We start from the raw sequence: 25,426 nt of genomic DNA on the forward strand, positions 1-25,426 counted from the left end.
GACCCCAGAAGCCAAAAAAAAAAAATAGAATCGCCACTGCCTTGTAATTGCGTTTCTAACGAACTTGTGTAACTAACGAAAATGCTCAAGGTTAGTGATACAATAAATGCTTGGGTAGTGAAAAATCCATTATTAAAAACCAAAGGTAATTTTAAACGACCTTTAGTTAACCATACTTGAACGACAGCATCGAGAGATTGTCCCTTATTTTTGTATCGTTATATACATAACTAAATCATTACGGGAGGAAGTTGCCATAGGCGGCTGGTCCTTCAGTAACTAATATTTTTTAAACATCTATTAATATTTTGATCATAACTCATTTATGTAACATTACACCCAGAGGTATAGCCCATACTACCAGAGCTAAAGTCGAGGTACAAATATAATTAAAGAAACACAATTAAATAAATTATAACTAAAGAAATATAATTAAATAAATTTATACAAAATCATTGTCATTTTGCAAATCAATTTTTTTACAATAATTATTGAAATATTCTAATAAAATATTAAACATTATATATTTGTCTTGAATGTACGATTCTTGAATAGTATAAATAATAATTTAAATTGATTTTGGAAGTTATATTATTATATGAAACCATTTTGCTATTATTTTAATACACTGTGATTGCAGGGTTCATTCATGTTTTACGGTAAAGAGTCATATCAAAATACATAATAAAGTCACTAAGATAATATGTGAAATAATGTTGTAATAAATGTAATTTGCGACGTTCACGTAGATGCCCGTAAACGAAACAGGTTAGATATCATATTTAGCACTTTAATATTTCCAAAATAAGTTTTTTTAAGGCTCCCAACTATTATAATAAATCTCTATCTACTAAAACAATTCAGTAATTGTAGTTAGATGATTTTAAATCAAAAATATTCTATGAATAAATTTGTCACGACAAGTGAAGCATATTAATTATAATTTACATCACTGAGAAGCTGACAAATATATCTATAGAAATTGTCGACAACGTGAGACGGTTTTCAATTCATTGATTACTATTTCTGATACTAGTGTTGTGTTTTGACCGTTTCGAAGCGGTAATATTCCCGCCTGAACTCCTGCGATATTCGAGGCATCTAGTGAGTAAACTCGGAACTAATCGGAGCTCTAGCGGCAAACTGTTGAACTCGTTCCTTTCATGTGCGGCAAGTGACAGTTAAATCACAATATTTTGTACTCAGATTATTTAAATTCTGTACGTTGTATTAAAAAAATTACTAGACAGAATTGTTCATTGTACCTCCTTTAAGTTGTGTGCAAAGTAACAGCCATGTACCGTTTAAATATATACCTAATATTTAGTTTTGAAAATTTCAAAATCAAAATTAAATAAGAAAGCATTTTTTGAGAAAATTTTAATAACCATATTTAAAAAATTTAAAGTTTTGTTTACAATTCTGCCATTTATATATTTTTTTATCTACTACGATATTCATGGCAGAAATAATTTTCTTGGAGGCTGTAAAACTAAGGATCTTAGCCATAATATTTCAGTCAATTATTATCGCATACACATGTTTTAACCACCAATTTAAATCTAATAAAATAACGGAAAACTTTTATAAAGGTATATTTTTGGCTTCCAGTGGTGAATTTGATGTAACTGGTGATTGCATAGAGCAGTGATACATTTTACTTCCATTAGTTGAGTATAAATTAGGTTATAAGATAATTTTTGCGGTGTATAAAGTAATAACGAATGATTAAGGACTAAGAGCCCTTAACTTTAAAATTTTGACCAAATTTTGATATATTAGAATGAATATTTTTCACGCAATAGTCGTGATATGCATATTTCGGCACTTACGCCCTTATACCCTTAAAAAAGTATGAAGCCGGCATCTGAGAGATGGGGACTTTTCAGGATCAATTTTTATCACCCAAAGGAATGTCTGTGCCAAATTTCAAAACTAAATTATTTTTTTTTAGGTTTGCTCAATTTTTCCCCTAAAATGCCTGCGGGCTGATTACGAACACCATCGACGACTAGCGTTATTCTTCACGCGGTAACGAAACACGTATCGCATTTGGTGATTACGACCCACCTTGCGATATGCGTTTCGTTATTTTCCACGGTAACGCTAACCTGCGATACGAATCCATGACGTCAGAGGACAAGCAACAATTGAACAATTAATATGTTCGTCGAACAGACTATTTTGTAAGTGAATCATGAATACTTAGTGTTACTGAGAACAAAATAATCTTTTTTAATGCACTAATTTCTTAAATAAAGTATTTAAAGCTTTTTTGTTGCCTTTTTCGTAGAAGTTTAAATTAAAAATGCAGTTAAAGATTTCGCATCGTCATTGTGGCTAACTGCGTCTTGCCATGTAAACATAAACATCAAACGAGAAGCATGTTTAAACTTCAATAGAATGAAAATGAGGCCACTCTACAGGTTACAAAATTAAAGGAACAACTAATTACCACGAACCCGTGTCTGTTTTTATTTTATCTATTATTGATATGATATGAAGAATGGAATTTAACAAATATTTAGTCAAGTTTGGTGTGCTTGTGTAAAATCATAACCTTATACTTCAAAGTTATACATATATGTGGTTATTAGCATACCTAATAAAAACAACACTTTTTAACATATTTCCAGCGGTGAGCTTTCTAGTTTATGTAATCTAATCAGTTAAAATTTTATAAATATATTTTAATACTCATGTGCTTTCGTGGATTTTATATACAAGTGTTTTGAAACAATGTTTCCAAGATATTAGTACCATTCGTAAATAAAAATAATTTTGCTAATATTTATATCATAGGTCATTTAAACATTTTTTACTCCCTTCGTACACTTGGTAAAGTTTAATTACAGTAAATTATTTAAATTTGTGGTTTTCTTGATTAGAGTGCACATGCCGCTATTAAAGAGGACACTGTGTTGAATATTTGTGTTCTCAGTTAAAATAAGCCTTAGAGTGGCACTGGTAAAGTTACTGCTGCCCAACAGAAATCATGGTGTGGTTTATTAAGAGCCACAGAGAGTTTGCAGCCAATTTTTCTTCAAATAATGAATATGAAGCTTGCATGTATCTGTGGATTTAACTGGCAAAGAGGCTTAACAAACGTTTAGGGACATTAAAAACCATTACCATTGGCAAAATATTAGTTTTCTTATTATTTTTTTCTTTAGTGAATATAGCGTTACAATTTTTATGTAAGCAGCAGCCTTCAATTACAATGGAGAAAATATGGGCTACTTTTTGTATTTTCATTTTTTGAAGTCTGTTTTAAACTCTTCAGTGTGTTAGGTTGCATATTCTAAGGTAAAATTAGGCCCATAATGTTTCAATTTAAAAAGATTGACATTTTAAACAGTTATTATGGAACAGTTCTTGAAAATTTTCAGTGTAAGAACAGTATTTTTTTTATAATCTGAGGATATGAAAGTTCATTGCTATGTTTTTTTAATTGCTGTTTAATTTAATCTCACCAATGACTTAAACAAGTGAAACTAAGTACTGAGTAATTAGAGTAAGTACTGAATAAGTACTGAGTAAACAACTTTGTTTTCAAGATGGCATTCAAGTTGGTTAATGATCCAACATGTATGTAAATTATTAATATGCTGCAATTATTTTAAAAACTGTCTTGAAATATTCAATAATTTTAATTCTCCGCCCCCCCTTTTTCCCATTAAGATAAATTAATAGATTACTTTTTCTCAGCAAGTTTAGAAATTGATGGTTTAATATGTAAAATAATATTCAGTTTGAACAATTTCTGATGTACATGCATACCAATTATTTAATCCATTTTTTTTAAATTCAGTAATGGATCAACATGATATATGCTGTAATAAAAAGAGCAGCTTAAGCAATAGCTGCTAAGATAACAGCTGGCAATATTATCCAAGTTATATTTCTGAGCAGCCTTGACCAGAGAATTATCCAAATCTTCGGTACAGCATCATCATTGGGAATGATGTAGATTCTAGAAGGTGGTTTTGTCCCTCAACCTCTGGTAGACATTATATTGTGGTAGTCATGCATTTTGTTTATCCTATACTTTTCCAAATATTTATTTGAAAATTAAATATATATTTTTTTCAATACTGGTATGCTTCCAATTTGGTTTGAGATTGGTGTAGTGGGTTTAAAATAAGAGTGGTGAAAATTAAGTAGTTAAGATACCTGAAAGTTGACAGAGAGAAATTGGAGGTGTGCTACATTTAAAATGAAACACAAAAAAATGACTTGCATGAACATGGAAGTGTTAATAGTTCATATTAAAAAAAATTAAAACTGAAGTTGTTCTACTCAGAAGTGTATGCAGAATATTGTTATGAGGGAGGAAGGGGGATGGGGAGGAGGAAAGTGGTATAGAAGCACTTAGCCTGCTGTTGGCTTTATTTTTTTTTGGGGGGGGGGGGGGGGGGAATATAGATTTTTCTTTCAGGATTTTGGGGGAGGCATATATTCCTCTTGCCCCTACATATACCCCTGGTAGGTTCATTATTAAAACAAGATCTCTTACAATCCTTGTGTTTTCATAAGATAGCCAAGAAACCTAAGAGTTTTTTTATGCATATTTGTTATAATAGCCATCAGTCACAATCAGTTACATATTAATTTACTGTATTAGTCTTTTATTTAAGTTAAATTTTACTTAATATAGTTAAATAAGCTGTTCAAAGGCTTCATCACATATTTTAAGAAACATTTGATTTGATCTCTAAATACTAGCTCAAAAATTGCTTATTTTAATATTCACACACATCTAAGCACAGATTTAATGGTTATTGGTTATTCTGATGATAAATAGAAAGATAAGAACAGTGAGTGATGATAACAATTCATAAGATGCAGAGTGTTGACTGGGGAGGTGCAAGGAATGGAGCTGTACCAAACTTTATCGCAAGATGAATCATACTAAGTCAATATTTGTTCCTGAATTATCTAACTAAATGCAATGTGTGCCATTTAATTTGTTTGTACTTGTCTCGGTCTCAATAAACATACCTACATTGATTCTAAACTTACAATAATAAAAATTAGTTCAAAATATTTTTTTTATATTCATCCACATGAAACAATGTCTATACTGTATACAAATGGGCTCACTGGCAACAACTAGCAGTTGTACCTGCTGGAACTTGCATTGATAGTCAGCTAGCCTAATGAAATTCTTCCATGTTATATCTTGTTTACACAAAAAAAAAAAGTAAAGAATGGTTATATACAAGCATTGTGAAATCTTTGACTGGAAAAACCTTGATAATACTTTTAGTCAGCATACTTTATAGAATGTGTGCTTTGTTATTAGCACCTCCTTTATTATAACTCTGCCTCTATAATACCTAGTGTAACCTATACAATTCATACTGGTAAAGATTAATAGTACAATTTAAAAATAATAAAAAAAAAGAGCAGCATTCAAGAAAGATAGCTGGCAGCTGATAAACAACATTCAAGAAAGACAGCTGGCAGCTGATGAGAAGCATTGGGAATATGTGCTTCTGAAATGGTAACAAGCAATTTGATTAAAAATGCATCAAAGAACTTAAAGAAAAGTTAAAAGGCATGCTGGAAGCATGTGCTAAAATTGCCAATTATGAGAAAATATTGTGTTAAGAAATCATTTTTTGTATCCTTACAGACATGTGCATTGATTTTTTTTATTGGACAGGCTATTAATAGTTAATATTAATAATTGTTTAATTATAACCATCCATGGAAATAATTGAGCTATTAAATAATACACTCTTTGTAAATATTTTTCGTTTAAAACCAAAACAAAGTCTGAAATTGCAAAATTTTTAAATAAAAAACCTGTAAACATGAAGCAGCACATGTATGTATGAGATTTACTTTAAATAACAACCTATCATTAAATGATTCATAGTATCTATTTTTTACACACAAAAAAAAACAATGGTTCAAAAAAGCCACTGCCAACTCTCTCAGGACAATGAGATCTGCTGAAACCAGAAAACAAAAATTTAACATGTGTTTAATATAATATCCAAGTTATACTCAAAAGTAACATGGAAATGAGTGAACACTATTTTCATTTCACAATTTCTTTAATAAATGCAACAAACTTGATAACAAAGTATTTATTAAATTGCATAGCTTGTTTCTTCATGTTTCTAAGGTTTTCCAACTGCTATGAGGGTGCAATCTGGCAATTCGAAGGGATTTTGATGGTTTCTTAACAATCTTCTCTGCCTTCTCCTCCAGTTCGATATTTAGCAGAAAGGCAGCAAAGGCCATTGTGTAGAACCTGAAATATTTTCAAACATTAACTAAATTAGTGTAATATAGTTTGGTAGGCTACTAATTGTTAACAAGAGGGCCTGATTAATAGAAATAATTTTTAATATGGTATTATTGAGCTAATATTCCTCGATGTAATGCATAACTGCATTCATTTTTCTTTAATTTCTAAAAACAATTTTAACTTTTTTACTTCTTTTCCAACAATTCTCCATGAGTGTGTTGTAATTCTTCAAGCAGTTAAACTAGAAATATGCCATTTTAATAGCTTGTTAGGTTAGGTAAATCAAAAAATTTAATACATGAGAATGATTGGTTGGCTTAAGTAAGCTACATTAAAAATACTGTGTGATTTTGTGAACTGTTTCTTAAGTTATGTTACCAACAAAAATAATAGGTATAAACTGTAGTGTGGTTGGTTAGGTTAGAGTTAGCTGTGTTACAATATATAATTCTTAAAAACTGTTAAAATGAGTTCACAGTATATTTAATATAACTACCATAACCTAATAAACTGTCTACACTACTTTCAAGTACTGTATTTGTAGTTAACCTAATCAAACCAGCCATTCCCACCATTAAGTTAGATGAATTAAAAATAACAAAAAAATAGTGTGGATCTGTGTGAATGGTTAGTTAAGATAGGTTAGTTACATTAATTGTACTACAAAATATGTGTGGATGGTTGGTTAGGTGAGGTAAGCTTAATTTTCTATTAGTAAAACAATGTTACAGTATTGATAGCCTATGTTAATTATTGGAATCAATGTCTGAAAACTAATAAATAAATTAAAAAAAAAAAACATATGGAAAAGTAGCTTTTCACCAGATTTACCTCATTATACAATATTTAAAATGCAGCTAACCTAACCAAATGTAGACATGAATAGATTTGCAGTATTTGAAGTGTAGCTAACCACACATAACCAACAATTTAAACAGTAAACAACTTGAAATATCTCAACAGAAATAAGTATCAAGGTTAATAATAGGAACTCAAAATTACCGTTTTCATAAACTTATTTTTATAATAAAGCCTCGCCTCCCCTACATAAAAGCTCGAAATGTTATTTAATAGAATCATCCTGCTTAAGGAGGGGAATTCCTAAATAAATTATTCATCAAGTTATTTGTTTTATGATCAGCCCCACTTGTTAACAATTACCTATGTTAACACACTTAGGTAATAGAGCCAATATGTAAATGAATGAGCACAAATTAAAAATTTCTTGCACAATTGAACACACAAGGAGGCCGGAAATAGCTTTCTGAAACTAAATAGAGAAATATACCATTTACTGTCTGAAGTCTACAAGCGCACAGATTAAACAAAAATGCATGTTGAGCCGTTCGTAGGCAACGGTTGAGCAAATACTCAAACACAAAATATGCATAAGCAGCCTATTTGAACTATTTATAGCTATGTTATGTTCATAATGTGCGTGTAAATAATATCGCTCTTTAGGTTAGGATTAATTTGATAAGCTATGACACGGCATTTATTTATTCTTCTTACCTACTTTGATCGTATTTAAACCACTTCATAATTATTCCACACAAACTATGCATTGAAAACAATGATTTCATGGTACAATTAATAAACATAAATAGCATGTTAAAAATAATGTTCGCGTGTTAAATATACACACGCTAACCTAAAACAATTGTTTTCGTTTAACTTCATCGCTTTACATCGTACTCGACTATATTTAAAACAATAATGTGCGATTATAATGCCGTTTTTAGGACGGGAGGACATTATTTTTAAGAGTAATTATATCACTTACCTCACAATCGCTTCGTATCACCACTTGAAATGCCCGTGATATATAACGTAGCTCCGGTGCGATAAATATCACTTGAAAAGTGTGCTCGTAATCAAAGTTTGCGATATATACCGCCACAACGTCATCAATATTCGAAGTTTAACGAAACAAGATGTGTTCGTAATCACGTTCCTGGTTCCTGCGATATTCTTCGCAAACCTTCGTTATTTATCGCAACTTATAACGCAAAGTGTGTGCTCGTAATCAGCCCGCTGGGCTAGAAAGGCTATTTACTTTGTAATGTTGCAGAACCCTGCCCTCCTAATTAAATAACTTTTCTTTTAAACTATTTTCATGAATGTAAATATTTCTTAAAAAATCTTTCTAATTATATTTTACCGTTTTCATGTATTTTAGGGTTGATGTTTGCACTTGCTTTGTGTTTTAAGAAGGTATTTTGTACTTTATTAGACATTTTCAATCAGTACTATTTTTTATGTAATTATTCACAAAGAAGTCGCTGTTCTAGATTTTTACCTGTTTAGGCCTACTTATTCAGGTTTTTCTCAATAAGTTTAATTTTGTAAAGTAATTCATATTATGATTATTGTTCTTAATTTTAATTAACGTATTGCAATATAATTATAGATCACGGGACTGTGTCTGGGCTGGTGTGATGGTTAGAAAGAGAGGCATGAGAGGCCTGTAAGTGTGAGTGAGAAAGGAACAGTGCTTCCCCGCCAACCGAGATAAAGACGGTAATCCCCCCACTGCGTGGGAACTGAGTGATAACTGCTCTCTCATGGTATGGGAGAGAGAACGAGAATGGAAGTCCCCGATTTCGATGTGAAATTGAAAAGAGATAGATCAGGGGAAGCCCAGAGTTCTGTATGTACAAAGTTTTTTCATGTATTGTAACTTGTTCTGTGATCGGCTTGTATCTGTAAGCGTGAATGAAGAGTGCGTGTGATTGGTCGGTGAGGTCATGTGACGTCTACTCCCTGAGTGGAGGAGACCGTGGCAGGATTTCACCAGTCGTCTGTCGAACGCTGGACAAGTAGGTCGCGTTCGGTGGCTTCTCGCTAAATTATAATGTAATTTACTAATGGATAATTTCACGTTGGTGGTCAGAGCCAGGCCGAATATTAAGTCAACCTAATTTGTTTTATTTTCTTTCGGACAATAATTAGAAATTGCGGCCACCTTCGTCGGCATTTGGCTCGGGGCGAAATTCGATTTCGCTGGGTGCGGCCACGTTTGAGGCCGTACTGACTTCATGTATTTGCAGCAAAACATTACTGAAGGACTTAATCTACGCTATTACTTTTCGTTAATTTTCCTCGCGCGAGCTACCAGCAGTTTTTCGACGGGCAGATGTATGAATGAAACGAGTGAATGAACCATTGGAAGTGTTTGGATTCGTCAGGGCATTCTGTTGGAAAAAATAAAAACAAAATTACAATCAGCGTTGAACATCTGTTTATTTTGTATATAACGAACCGTTATATTTGGCGCCCGGCCGCGCGGCTTGAATTTGGACACGACCCTGAGATTAAGACGGACTCTTCGGCAGCGAAGGAGAAGATATAAACATTCTTAAAATAGTTCGTGACTACGATAACCTGAAATAACGAAAATTTACTACTAATATTGAACAGTTTAGAAGAAACGGCGAAGTGTATCCGGAACTGTCGGCGCAGCTGAGCGACGAATGCGGCGAGAGTGTTTGGCTGCTGCAGCGAGTGAAGAGTTCCAGAGACGGCGAAAAGCGGTACATCGAGGGACAGAGCGACCCAAGGCACCATGGAACTTCAGGCCTGTCTCAACGTGGGACTTCAGGACCTCATTGCCAGACATCGAGATCGTCACTTCGCGGGACATCGCGGGATTAATCGCCGAAAATAGCAAGTCGGAAAATGGAACTTAATTAATTGTTTACATTGTTTTTCTTTTGTTGTGAGCATTTGAATAAGATTTCTGATAAAATTTTTGTAATTTGTATATTTCATTATGACGATAAATAGCCCAGTTGAGGTTATGCGGGGGTCAGACCAAATTATGCAATTACTGTTGTCAATGAACCAGAAGATTGAACTGGGACAACAGAATCTTGCTAATAAAATTGAACAGGGACAACAAAACCTTACTCTAAAATTAGAACAGGGTCTAGCACAAAACACGCAGGAAATAAGGCAAGAAATTTCACAGATGAAGGATGAAATTCTACAGGAGTTAGGAAATACAGAGGATAAACTTTATGTACAAACTGATGTAGATGAGGAAATTCACACTGGTAAACAAAGGGTTGAGAGCTGTGAATCACAAGTGGAAAGGGTACAAACTAATGTAGAAACTTGTGAAAGCGAAATAATATTGTCAAAAGAAAATGTAGAATGTATTGGGTATGAGGTACATGAACATGTAAACATGGGGAATAAATGTGAAAAATTCCTAGATGGGGTAAACAAGGGAAATCTGGACAATGTGGTTGAAACGGTTACTAAAACCAGGGGAAATACACATGGAATCAGGATTATGTGTAAACAAATGAGAGAAGTAGAAATTGAAATGAAAATGTTTTCAGATAAACTTAAAGATGATTTTTCTGAGGAGATAATCAGTGAATTGAGTTTCGCAGATTGTGGAGAAATGATAAAAGGGAGATTTTTTCAAAATGTAAGCAGTAATGTACGAAGATGTGGATTGTGTATGCCAAATAGGTTACAAACTAAAATTTTCGCATTTATCCATGTGAGAAAAACTGTGCAACATGATCAGAGAATTTTTGTGTGGAAACATGTGTATAGAACTGTAGCAAAAATAGTAAGCAGTTTTGTGGTATGTGCAAAGACAGAAGAAATGAGTAGTAAATGTACAGGGGTAATGCAACCTCTGGAAACAGTGTGTGTAGACTTGTTTGGCCCACTGCCTCGATGGAGGGGTGGAGTCAAAACTAGTTGTGTCGTGTTTGATGTTTTTTAAATTTTTTGCAGTTTTTGCCATTTTTTTTTGTTATTCTTTGACTTATGTACCTTTTAATAATGTTTTCTTTGTGTAGAGTTTTTGTATTTTTTGAAGAATAGTTTTAGTATAATATAGAAATGCACAAATAAGATTTATGACAGCAAATTTTTACCAGATTCTTAGAGAGAAGGAAGATAAATAAATATGTTAATGTGAATATTTTCTGTTTTGAAACAATAATAGTAATAATAGTATGAATTCTTTTTGAGTAGACAGTCACTAAATATTATGTGAAGAAATGCTTTACATTGTGAGAATTGCATTGCACTTAGGTATTGGTTTGTTTGTTTAATGCTGTCATGGGAAGAGGTTAACTGAAATTTATTATGAGTTGTGTTTTCGGAGAAATGATATAAATTTGTGATGATAAATGTTTGTTTTGGATTGAACGACAGGGTGACAACATCCTATATTAAAGGTATGAAATGTAATACTAAACGTTAATGAATAACAGTCGTCGAGTTTTGAAGCTGCAGAAGCAGTTGTGTGTTCATGATGGCCAGAGTTAAGGTGAATTTTTTGTATTGCCCTAAATAAGTAGCAAATGTTTTGTTTTTGTGTAATGTGGTTTTTGAGGCAGCTGGGGGGCCAGGAGGTTAACTTTAAATATGTTTCCGGCATGGAGTCCGATGTTTTTTTGCAAGGGTGCGTCCCTTCTCCTTGGTCGCTACCACCCCTCATCAAGGTTAATTTTATGTGTTCTTGCTGAAAGGGGAGATATGGTTTGAAACCTGAGGAAGGACATTAGTTCATGTAATTTGTTTATGAAGAATAGAAACATACGTCTGTATCTTAATGAAGTATTTGTCATGCCATGACTATAGAATTGTCAACTTGTTGTTTTGTGAAAATTTAAGTAAAATATGTAGAGCTTAAAGTTTATTGTGTAATGACAAGTGCTGTGTATAGCTTTGTATAATTTTTTGTTTCTAATTTCATTAATAGGTTAGCCGAGCTGACTAGCAGCTAAAAGGGTTCTAATTTAGCGCCCCTTACCTTTCGGCTAGCTCAGGAGCTAGGAATGATTGAGAAAGAAGTTGGAGGAAAAGGAACTGTGTGTATTTTTTGTGTGTGATAATATTAATGTTTTTGTGTAATTTTTATATTATGATTAATGATACTAAGAAATGTAAGTAAATAAGGTCAAAAGGAAATGCAGTGTTGATAACAGAATTAAATTTGTGTGTATTTGGTATAAATGCTATGAGGGGTAACATTTTAATAAGAAAATATGAATATGAGGAGGGATAAGGTAGTGTGTTATAAAAAAGTTTTTGAAGTTTCAAATAACTAATTTAATGTTTTTTAGAGTTGTAGTTGTTGGGGAAAGTTTACTATGTGAATTACTCTGTCTTAGGAAGTGATGCTTCTGTTCAGAATAATTCATGGGTTATCAATGTGGAGCAGTTTAGTTCTAATTTTGAAATAAGTGTTGTCCAGTGTTTGAAGTTATGATAGTGATATTGTGAAGAGTCTTAAAATTTTAGAAGTTGTTTTTTTTGGATGGAATATAAGAAAATTTTGTGTCAACAGTTTGAAGCGATAGTGTTGTCAAGTTTTTGTTAGTGCAGATATGAAAAGTGGAGATATTGGTTGATTTGTGGGTTAAAGTGGTTGTTCCATGAGATTTGAGGAGTTTATCAGAAGCAGCAGAGAATCAGAGTAACAGCGATTTTTAATGGGTTTTAAAGGAGATAATTTGTTTTGAGGTTATTTGTCATCGTCGTCGTTGAGAAGTTGAAGTTTTTGTGTTTATCGTCGTCGAGGTGGTCGTGGAGACGTAATTCCTGTAGTTGAAGATTTTCGTCGTCGTTGAGGTAGTTATGGAGTTTATTGCAGCTGGTGTTTAGTTTTCCACAGTTGTAAAAGTAAGTTGTTCAGAGTTTTTTTTGTTATTGAAGATTCTTTGTTGAGCAGGGGGTGTCTGCTTGAAGCTTGTAGAGAAACCAGTTTCAAAGTTATTTGTATTATGCGCTAATGAGAGGGAGATAACCATTTATTAAGAGTTGTTGACACTTTGTAATAAGAGATATGTTTTCGATTTTTGGCTTTTAATCAAAGAATTGAGGTTGTTGCAGTTTTTAAGTAACAACATTTTGTAATTTCTATATAAAAAAGGATAGTAACGACTGGAAGCATTTATTTCACATTATGTTTTTGTATTTATTTTGTACAGATTAGTTTTTCACTTTTGTAACTTTTCAATTAAATGTAGTGTTAATTTAATTGAAAAGTTGGGGGGGGAGGGGGGGGGTAATGTAATGTTGCAGAAGCCTGCCCTCCTAATTAAATAACTTTTCTTTTAAACTATTTTCATGAATGTAAATATTTCTTAAAAAATCTTTCTAATTATATTTTACCGTTTTCATGTATTTTAGGGTTGATGTTTGCACTTGCTTTGTGTTTTAAGAAGGTATTTTGTACTTTATTAGACATTTTCAATCAGTACTATTTTTTATGTAATTATTCACAAAGAAGTCGCTGTTCTAGATTTTTACCTGTTTAGGCCTACTTATTCAGGTTTTTCTCAATAAGTTTAATTTTGTAAAGTAATTCATATTATGATTATTGTTCTTAATTTTAATTAACGTATTGCAATATAATTATAGATCACGGGACTGTGTCTGGGCTGGTGTGATGGTTAGAAAGAGAGGCATGAGAGGCCTGTAAGTGTGAGTGAGAAAGGAACAGTGCTTCCCCGCCAACCGAGATAAAGACGGTAATTCCCCCACTGCGTGGGAACTGAGTGATAACTGCTCTCTCATGGTATGGGAGAGAGAACGAGAATGGAAGTCCCCGATTTCGATGTGAAATTGAAAAGAGATAGATCAGGGGAAGCCCAGAGTTCTGTATGTACAAAGTTTTTTCATGTATTGTAACTTGTTCTGTGATTGGCTTAGATCTGTAAGCGTGAATGAAGAGTGCGTGTGATTGGTCGGTGAGGTCATGTGACGTCTACTCCCTGCGTGGAGGAGACCGTGGCAGGATTTCACCAGTCGTCTGTCGAACGCTGGACAAGTAGGTCGCGTTTGGTGGCTTCTCGCTAAATTATAATGTAATTTACTAATGGATAATTTCACGTTGGTGGTCAGAGCCAGGCTGAATATTAAGTCAACCTAATTTGTTTTATTTTCTTTCGGACAATAATTAGAAATTGCGGCCACCTTCGTCGGCATTTGGCTCCTCGGGGCGAAATTCGGTTTCGCTGGGTGCGGCCACGTTTGAGGCCGCACTGACTTCATGTATTTGCAGCAAAACATTACTGAAGGACTTAATCTTCGCTATTACTTTTCGTTAATTTTCCTCGCGCGAGCTACCAGCAGTTTTTCGACGGGCAGATGTATGAATGAAACGAGTGAATGAACCATTGGAAGTGTTTGGATTCGTCGGGGCATTCTGTTGGAAAAAATAAAAACAAAATTACAATCAGCGTTGAACATCTGTTTTTTTTGTATATAACGAACCGTTATAACTTTAATTTGATAAAATAATATCTATAAATAATAATTAGTTTCAATTCAAATTTTACTGTCTCATACAGACTAAATTAATTCAAGTTCGAATGGTATGCATTGTTTTATCTAATATAGTACTGAATTAATTTTAGATTCAGAAATTAAAAAAAGTAAAACTTTTTAAAGTAGTGATCAGGTTTCTTATACAGTATTTACCGGTAGCAGGGTCACCCCTTCGTATGGGCCGCACCCTTAATTTTGGGCAAACAAATCTAACATTTTCTCCATAAGGGTGGCCTCTACATATGGATTGCAGGACCATATATCTATCTGTCTTCACTAGAGTTCCGTGGATTCAAGTGAAGTGTTCCTGTTCTTAGCTTATTGGCGGATAAGAAATACGACACTGACATTGACCGTCGCAAGCCACTGTTTGTCAGTTCCATCTATAGAAACTAGCACACAGTTTACCATCATGCTGGAGGAATATAAAATGTGATCTTACAAACACCAGCGATGACTACAGTTTTGTCACAGTATGTTCAGTTGAAAGCGTGGGAAATCTCATTCAAAAAACAATAATGATTGGGCATAGTTGTGTCATGAACTCCTGCCACAATAGACACGATAATTGTGTGGATGCCAGGTCACAGAACATTTAAGAGAGGGCGGGAAAACTGCCAATACTACCATATGGCTTCATGCACACACACACTCTCTAGCTCTCTCCCTTTGGCAGTTTTATTTTAAGATTTTCATCTCGTCTTCTAACCCCCACAGTGCAGCAGACGAGTCACTTGCCGGCGTCACGACAGGTAGAGCGGCAAACATAGCACAAGTACAATAACTCCGCTGTTCATGGAACTTCACGCGACTGGTGAGATATTTTAATTAAACAATTTATACTTACTCGTGGAATTATATTTATTACAAACCAACATAGTTTAGTTATTTACGCACATATTCTACCACACATTTATAAAATAATTTTTACTAACCCTAAATTCGCATATGATAGCAGTAGATTTTTTTACACTAAAAATCGGCATAAAATATGCAACCCATATGCGGGTAATTACTGTATTTAATGGATGGGCAAACTTTTAAAAGAACCTGCCAAGTAAACAAAGTACATTTTTTTTACACTATGAATAGTTAAAGTTAACCGATTAAAAATCTTTACAGAATAGGTCATACAGAGAAATTTTCTTTAATCAAAAGTATAGCATACATTTCATGTTAAATTCATATGATTTAATTTCAAATTTTTTTTTTTCATTTATCTACCTAAAGAAAAACTTGTATGTTTTTTCGATGCAACGAGATGATAATGTTCCTTCAACCAGAATCACTGCTATTTTTTCCTTCTCTTTCTTCCAGGCATATTCCTCTTCACAGGGGGAAAGAGTGCTATTATAAAGGAAATTCTTGCATTATAACCATTTTGGTCATGTTACTAAGGGTTTCTTAAAATTAAGCTGCAGTTGCACGATATACAATGTATGTATACAAGAATACGACTCATACTAAGTGCACATAAATATTAAATTGTTTGATTCTTTTGAGCTGTATATTCATTAAGCGTGAACAAAAACAGCAAAATTCATCATATCAAATTTTAAGTTTTTAAATGTTTATTGGGGGTTGCATACTTATACATTTTACAGGAGAAAAAAAAAAAAGCAAAACTGTAAAACTCAGTGTTACAAAATTTGCACAACAGCTTGTTTAAAAGTTATTTGGAAACATTCATAGTTACGTGCAACACGTAATCGTAATGTGTTTACATTTTAAATGTACTTCAAAAGTTAATCTTGCTAATATTAAGTGGCAGTTGGTTAACTTGCTAAATATTTCCTAATTGTTCTTATTCAGTGTGTGGCATACATGATCTGCTGATTAAACACCTCACTCAAGCACCTAAAAATGTATCAATGGAATTTCCTTTATGAAGCAAAATATTTGAGTGATCTTTGACTTTGACCTTGTCTCCGACTTTGATTCACATTGATAAAATGGCCTTTGCACACACCTGCAGTATATATAGACTTTCAAAACAGAAGACCATGAGATCATTCTGCTTCAGCAGCCGGGACACATGTCTGTTTCAATGGTTTCAAATGGAAAGGTCCGAGAGTGAGTCAATGAATGTTGTGATTTTATCGCATCAGGCCCAAACCAAAGCATTGAACCACCTGCTTTGCATTAAACAGCATCAGATGGATGAATAGCCGGAGACACATCTGGCAACTACGCAGTGCTACTGATCTGGCAACACTGCAGTGCACGCCCTGTCCGCAGCTCTGCTAAGTTTGAATATTCATACTTTAAAAACATGTACTATGCTAATTTGGCATAATATTTTCAAATATGCCTCATTTAAACAAGATTTAAAAATTGTACAACATTGACAACTTATTTAAAAAAAAAATTGTTTACTTTTCTTTGCAAATTTACCTCATTTCAAATTAATTTCTATACTATGATGGTACATTACTCAATTTCAAAAGCTCAACAATCAAATTCAGTGAGTCCATGTAGGACTTACAGGTAGGATAAAATGATATTTACTTAAACTTGATAGAATAATTTTAAAAAATGGTTAGTAACCGTGATTTTTAACTATCAGAGAAACTCATCATCTGCATATTTGTAATTAATAGACGTTAACTGTGTTTCATGAAATATTTAGACAAAAAAAATTTTTAATGCATCTCCTTGTTTACGCTTAATTCATAAGATTTGTAAGTCAGAGTTGCCTAACTTGATTAACCTGTTATTACAGAAATTAACAGTACTTATAAATGCAGGAATGTTTTCAAGATAAGTATAAGTAGGATAAAAATACATTAATGAAGTAGTATCAAGTAATTTAGAAAAATTTTCTATACACCCAAATTTTTTTGGACATTTTTTGTCATAATGATTGTATGTGAAAATAAGGCAGTGCGCTACGTGATGACAACGCAGTCTAGCGACTCACCTTGCCGCAATGGGGAGGATGGCTGGTATCGAAAACTCGTGGTAGCTTGCTTCAAGGACGAGCTAGCACCACAGAGAGTGCCAGGAGACGCCTGGAAACTCTCTCCTCCTCGAGGTGACGACAGTAGGTTCCTGGGAGTCTCTGATTGCGCGATTGTGGAGAGGGAGGGTGATCTTCTAACAGGCTCCATAGTCACTGAGAGCGCATTCCCTCCCACAACCGAAGGCTTCTTGAAAATAAACTTTGAACTTTTATCAACTTTCTCAGCACTACGTTCCACTGTTTGGTTACTGATAACTGAAATATCCATTGCTTCAGCCATAAAACCTCTTCCTGTAATGTTAGACACACCACTAAAACTGCAGTTACTATTAAAATGGTTAGAATCACTATCAGATCCCTCAGAGGCATCATCTCTACTTATATCCATACGATTTGGTGACTTTGCCCAAAATTTACTGTTTGGTGTCCCAAAATTAGTAGCCACTCTATCAGATGAAAAACAATAATTATCATTAATACTTTCCTCACTCAAGTTGCTATTATCGTCACCGCCATACAACTTCGCAAGCGCTTCATCCTTGTCATCCAAGTTTATTTTTAATTTGTTTGGTTTCACACAAGATTGTTTTGAAGATGAGTGGGCATGGTCCGGGCGAGCTGGGGGCTTGAGCGGTGCAGCTACGGACTTCCTCCGCAGCACGGCCTCCGCGAGCCGAAGCTTGGCTGCAGCCCTCCGGCGGGCGGACCTCAGCTTCGCAAACACGGTCGTGCTGAACCCCGGCAGCAGCTGCAGCAGCTCCACAGGGATTGCTTCCAGCGCTGTGCACGCTCTCTCCAGGATCTGCACGTTCACCTCCTTCATGAAGCTGATCTGCTCTCGCAACACTTCTTCCGGAGTCTGCGAACCAGTGGGCTCAGAGTGAAACACTGCAATCACCAATATTTTAACATAAGTGTGGATTACATTACCTCACAAAAACTGTAAATATACCTCATACACACACACATAAAATTAAAGAAAAGCTTGGGGGGGGGGGGGGGGGGCTAATCAGGGGAGCGTGTGTGTTAGTGAGGCGGGATGGTAAGCATAATGCTCGTTGGTGCTTCTAGTGCAGTGTAACCTCTAAGCGCAAGGCTGTGAACAGGCACGCAGTCTTCTTGTCGTCCATAGGACAACTGTGAAATTTGAGCGGTGACCATAACATTATAAGGTATAGAAATGAACGTAAAGTTGTAATACAAGTCCCGTAAGTGTTTTCAAGAAAATGTACTGGTTGTCTTAAGCCTAAAAATTTCTCTGAAAACATGCCTTTTAGACATTTTAACTCTACTCCCGAACTCAGAAGTACTTTCCAGCCTCAGCGAATTCTTAAATGCTTTTCGTAAACAGACCCCACTCGGGTATCTTGAGCAGTTTTGAAATTGTGTTGTTTATCCTGAAGCTCTACGCGTCATATGTAGGCAGACGGGCCCTTAACATGCTTGACTTAAGGCTATCCTATGATCAACATACAAGCTGCTAAGTTAAGACTGCTCTAGCAGCAGCTTTTTAAGTTTTTAGGTGTTGTTGAAGTTTCTCAGCAGGCTTCAGCAAATAAATGCATTCTAGAAGTAAATTCACAAATCTTAAGAGTAAGAAAATTAATGCAAACACGGACATACCAGACAGTACATATGCAACAGCTTAAGGAATATTACTAGCAAAACAGAGCATGAGATCAAGTGCAATACTGTGAAGCAAAATCTAATATGTTTATAATGAATTCATAATTCAAATAACCACAGTATACAGTCACTTTACAGACACTTTTCAAAACTTAAAATAGCTTATAACTTTAAATGATCGTGCTTATTTAATTTAAACTGGTCTGTTACAACTTCTATTTGACAGCAATATATACTGTGCAAAAAGGTTGTTGCACCAGTGATCCCACAGACATAAGTATCAGCTATGCCAGCCTGTATTTAAAAAAATCTTTTATGTAATGAAACTGCCAAATATAGAGAAAAGTTTAAATTTATATGGTTTCACTCTGCAAATTAAAAATATATACCTGAATTAGCGAGTAAAAATATTTTTAGTTTCTGATGCTTCAAATGTTGACTTTTTTTTAAGTATCTACTATACACATTATATTTAACAGCATTCATAAGTAGTAAATTTACACTTTATTCAGCATCTTTTTATGAGGTAACTAGGGCCTGCAATTATTTTGCCAGTACATAAATGTTTGTGGCTTCCAAATATATGAATGAAAAACATATAAGTTTGAAATATACTCAATTAATGGTCATCTGCTATTAAACAAAAATAAATTTATTTCAAATAATGCTTTGTATACTGTTTCTTATTATATAATTTAATTTGCTATAGTTTGTGCACTTGAAGAATAAACTCTGTGCACAAATAACCATTCCTTTTTTTAAATTTGGTCAAACTGTTTCTGGCAGTAAGCTGGATTCGTGTAATTTTTTTTTTCATTTAATCTGTTGGTAAAAACAATGGGTTTTCTTAGGTTATGGACTGTGGTAACATATTTAAGGAACAAGATTTTACATTTTGCTGATGTAACTGTGGTCCCCGGGCCACATTTATACTATTTTTATATTTTTGTCTTTATTGATTTTACAGACTTATTTCCATTTTAAAGTACCCTTTTAATTTTGTAAAACTCAGTTGCTGTATTTTTTTTTAATTATTTAATTATTGTGATTATTTCTTTTATTGGTTATTCTTTGTTTGGTTTTGTTCTAGTTTTGTAATTATTCAATATATCAATTGTGTTTCTATGGCCGGCTACTGGGAGCGGTACTTCGCTTCGCGGATGACGTCATCAGCGCCTGAGTGCCGGCCGTGGCGGTGTGAACTGTGGGGCCACGGGATTGTTGGACTGGGAGTCGCCGCGACTGGACGTGTGGAGGGACCACGCCGCGAGACAAGCGTAACCGCTTCGACTCTGCACCGACCAGCCCATGCCGGGATCAGCAGTCATGGGGCCTTGCCTTGCCCGGAGGCATATTGAGCTGCCATACCATCAAGAATGACGCTAAGGTAAAGAGGCGACACGTAGTATTTGATTTAGCGGTTGTGGAACAAGAAAAGAATACCCGTAAGAAGCATAGTTGCATAGTAGCATCTATGAAGCACGTTTTACAGTGGGCTGTTGCTGATTAGACTTACCCATTAGATATGCTGAAAATATAACGAGTGTATGCTACTTAGTATGACTTTGAGTAATTTTTAGTGCGGCACTAATTTGTATGAATTTACGTCATACGTCAAGATATTTGTAATTTAAACTTTCAATTTGGATTCCCTTTTTGCTCACGGAACTAAACATTTTTAGTGAGGCCCCCCAACCCCGGCGTAAGGAATGACAATACACGGCGCCTTTGACTGAACTGTCTATATTTTGTGAAGGTCAAGGCTAACAGCTGATTATGTTTAAGCAGGAAGACGTGAAAATTTTTATCGGCGTGCGCAAATATAAATCCGGCTCCCAGTAGGACATTTGAACTTTCGTAATAATACAGTTATTTATATTGCATTTTGTCACATTTATTCCTATGGTATCAGTAGTTTCTGAATTTGTTTAAACCTCTGATTATTTATTAGCGTTATATTTTCACTATACTAATGTTAATGTAGAAGTAGGTAAATGCCATGTATGAATCTTCAAATTTTTTATGAGGCCTGCAAATGATTTTGCCGGTATTAAAAGTTTGCTTAGTATTACTCTGCTTTTTCATTTTAATTAGCCAAAGCCTTGCAGTGTATGTTTGTGAATAAAATCCTTTTGATTGCTCGACCACTTGGGTAGATTTTCTAGACTTTAATAAATATTTCAGCTTTTCCTTTTTTTAGTTTTGATAGCTACCCAGGGTGAGTCGGAGACGGGACCCCCCTTCCTATTTGATCGGAAGGCGGGTTTCATAACTGGTAGACAGGATACACACTGGCAATAGAATTCATAGAGAATCCCATTTAAAAATCAATAGTATCTACTTTTCAAAATATATCCCAAATATTATATGCAAAATATGTATTGATTATTTTCCATTTCACTAAAAAATTTTCATGATCTACCATTCCAGTGCGACTGCATACATAATTAATTTTCACAAGTATTCTTTAAAATATACATAAAACACATGATTGTAAAAAAAAAAAAATCAAGATCACAGAAAGGGTTTTGAATGCATGCAGGATTTCTTGAAAGTGTGTAGTTACAAATAGCATTTAAGAGGCATTGCAAATGTCTATACAAAATTTGTTTCACGGGTTTGTCTTTAATATGTATTTTTATTGACAGTAAGAAAGACTAAAATTGGTGATTTTACGGACAGTGTTTAGGTATGAAAAATTCTAATCCTAGTACTGCAAGTGGTCTAGTGAAGTACAGGAACTCTTTATCTTAAATATTCCCGCTTAAAAGTGCCATAGAGTTGCGTTACAGACGAGAAGACTGCATGCCAGGTTGGTGCCTGACACACAGGGCCAAGAGGTGTATAAAGCACGAGCCTGGGTCACCCTTATTGCTTCTGCGCTTTTAAATCTTGTGTGCTTGGCCAGGCGGCACACTTGACATGCGGTCTCACACGTCATGTTAATTTTTTTAATTTTCTTGTCATTTCAATAGTTAAATGCTATTTCTGTAAATGTAACACTATGTATCTCTTGTGTTTGTTCGGTCACAAATATTTTCAATATATATTAACTCTGAGTGTGATACAATTGCTGTAAAAAGTTGAAAAAGTGGTAACAATTATAACAATTTGTGCAACTTTTTACACCCTACGTTATACACTTAGAATATTTGTGAAAAAAAAAAAGAAATAAAGAGAGATAAAGTGTTACATTTACAGAAATAAGAAATAGCCCTTAATTAATAGTAATAAGAAAATAAAAAAAGCACACAATACCACACCTCAAGGAGCGTAGAAAGTCAAAACTGCCAACCCACTACATGCTACCTAGCAGGGGTCATCTCCTTTGCCCTCACCAAGCCGTAACATTAGTACCTCACATATTCATGTTCTTCTTTACCCTCTCCTCTAATTAAAAAAAAAAAAGTGAGTCTTTCAGTATTTTCCAGTGATGTGTAAAAATCTAAACATGGTAACGAGCATATTCGTACGTGTTCTCATGATAAAAAAAAATTTATAATACAAAACTCGGACCCAAATTTAACGAATAATTCTTTAAAATAATGCAGTGTGTTGATAAATATACAAAGAGTATTTATTTTAAGGAAAAAAGGTAAAATATTTTTCTTCTTTTTAAAACCTAACTATAATTCTGTTTAACAAGACGGTAATAACCTAACTGAACCCAACCTCTTCCCGGTTAGGTTGGGCTAATTTATATTCATTTCCAACAATTTTTCTCAAAGTCGGTGCATTTGATGAACTTCAAGTAGATTTGGAACAGTTATGATGCAATTTGAGTAGTTTCAGAACAGTTATGACGCACTTTGAGTAGTTTCGGAACAATTATGATGCATTTAGTTAAATGGTATAGGCAGGGTGACTTAAAAAACAAAAGTTAAAGTTTGTGCACTTGTTGCAGTCCATTCATTAGTTCAATAACATACATATTTAATTTAATTATATCTACATATTAAATTTATTTCAAAAATTTTATGTATTTTTTTTTGCATAAATTATGACATATGGTTAAGTAAGGTGCATATGTTAAAGGCATACCTACACCAAATAAACATAAATTTACTTAAGTTTTATTTACAAAAAAAAAAACATTTAATATTTTTATAGTGAGGCCACTTGTGGCGGCCTCAGTCTTGGATATTATTATTATTTTTATTTTGCGTAAAGTTTATTCTTAGATGATTTAATTTTTTATAACACTATTTATGTCCTTATATTATTTAATGGTGTACTTTAATATTTATTTATTATAACTTTTTAATAGTATACTTACTTGGTTTATTTTACGTTAAGTACTCTTACTCTGTAGTGCGACCTACAAGAAGTAACCAGAACGATCTAGCGGAGTGAGGGGTGGTAGTAGAGGAGGGGGGTGACGTCAGCTGACGTGACAAGGGGAGGCGGCTGCCAGCTGTTTGCGAGGGGAGTGTGTTTGAGACCGCTGGCCACGGAACTGCTCGTGCTGAGTAGAAATTGCTTCCCAGTAATGGGCAAGTTGTGTTACGTTATGTGAACAAGAATTAACTGCAATATGACGGTAATGCCATGACACTTTGGCGAAGCGAAATAAGTGCTGGTACATGAGCGCGCGATAGTGTGGGCCTAGTGCACGGGCCACAGAAGCTTTGCGATGCAAGAGGCGCAAAAAGTGAGTGGGGTTTACACCCGACCCCGGCAGTCACCGGCTTCAGAGGTATGCTTCAGTAACAATAAAGTGTGAGAACTGGATTTTTGTACTTTTTTCCCCGGCTGTTACGATTTACAGAAGATGTGTATTAAAAACAGAGTGCAGCGACGGGATTTAGTGGTTGGATTATCTAGGCTGAAGAACGTCATAATTTCGGTCCCCCCCCCCCCCCCCCCCCCTCCTCCGTAATAGACTTTTTTGGGGACTTTGGATTAGAATTAATTATAGTGCAAGAGTGTCTGTAAACCAACATGTCATGAATGTAATTATACCTATTTAAATGATACCTAGAATTTACCTTTTAAGTCCCTTTGCCTTTTTACAGTATTTAAGTTTGAGCATCTTAGATTTCGTAATTCATTATTATACCTATCACGATAGAGTTTCCAGGACTGTGGGTAAATATAGTATGCTAATATTTTTTTTTGCGCACTTGCCAAATGTTAGACCAGTCGATGCGCGTCTGTTAAACTTAATTTCTTTACACTCTCAGTATCAGTATGTCAGTGGTGACGCGTACACTGGACTGGCGTAGCGAGTGCGGGCGTGTGCAGCTACCCCGGTATAAGGGGAGTTGGCCACAATAGGAAATGTTGTTATAAATGGTACAAATTAAAGGACGTAGGGTACAGGACTTACCTACATGTACTATAAATATATATTTATATTAAATACTTTTAAAATGTATTCATACCAAATTTGATTATATTTGAGATGAATGAAGAAAGGGCTTTTGTTGAAAACATATCAATGACATAGATTAGAGTTATATTAACATTTTATTAAAAAAAATTAAAAAAATGTTTTAAAACGGTTTTAAAAGCAGTTATATGTGTGTGTGTGTGTGTGCATATATATACACACACACACACAATAACATGAGGGGCATAGTATAAATACACACCTGTGTCATTACATTAGATAATATAGTTTTATTTTAAAACATTTTAAAACTATTTTAATAGCATATGTTATCATATACATTATCGATAAATACATATGTCATAAAATATTAGTTATATTAACATTTGATTAAAACCATATTTTAATAAAATTAGTTATGATACATAATAATCTTTTATTAGGTCTTAAGTTGACTAACATAACTATGCTTTAAGGTTATATAATAATTTTTATCCAAACCTACTTTTTATTAACGGTCTCTTAAGAATTTAATTTTTTTCTGAGATATTCTTACTTTATATACCTTTATAAGACTATGTATTTCATGATGTCATGGTGGCTGAGTGGGTAAAGGTGCACACTTTAGTTTGGACTATTATCAAAGTTAAGTGCCATCAAACGTGGTTCGTACTTTTATGTGTGACCACTATTATTATAAAACTTGACCACTATTATAGTTATTTTAATTTATGTTACTATGTCTAGTGAGTTTTTAAATTCAGCTTTGCTTTTGCAGGGAAAACATAAAACAAAGTAGAATTCAGAGAGACTATTAAATTAATTTTTCTTAAAATCATTAACATTGTTTACATGCAAAAATTTTTTTTATCATTTGTGCTTTCAATTACTTTATTCTTTTGGTTATAGAAAACTAAAAGCACTTATAGGTATCTAATTT

General features: G+C 34.0%; 1 protein-coding gene across 4 annotated transcripts in view; it reads right to left on the reverse strand.

The window, feature by feature from the left end:
• Positions 1-25,426, reverse strand: part of LOC134527475 (recQ-like DNA helicase Blm) — a 241,667-nt gene that overhangs the window by 184,835 nt on the left and 31,406 nt on the right. For 3 of the 4 annotated variants that reach the window (XM_063360175.1, XM_063360176.1, XM_063360177.1), the window contains exon 7: positions 17,487-18,387. In XM_063360175.1, the coding sequence (XP_063216245.1) occupies positions 17,487-18,387 (901 nt within the window). Of the gene's footprint in view, positions 1-17,486; positions 18,417-25,426 lie in introns of all 4 variants that reach the window. The other variant, XM_063360178.1, reaches the window with a different exon arrangement.

Source organism: Bacillus rossius, chromosome 1 (assembly GCF_032445375.1).
Source record: "Bacillus rossius redtenbacheri isolate Brsri chromosome 1, Brsri_v3, whole genome shotgun sequence".
NCBI classification, from domain to species: domain Eukaryota; kingdom Metazoa; phylum Arthropoda; class Insecta; order Phasmatodea; family Bacillidae; genus Bacillus; species Bacillus rossius.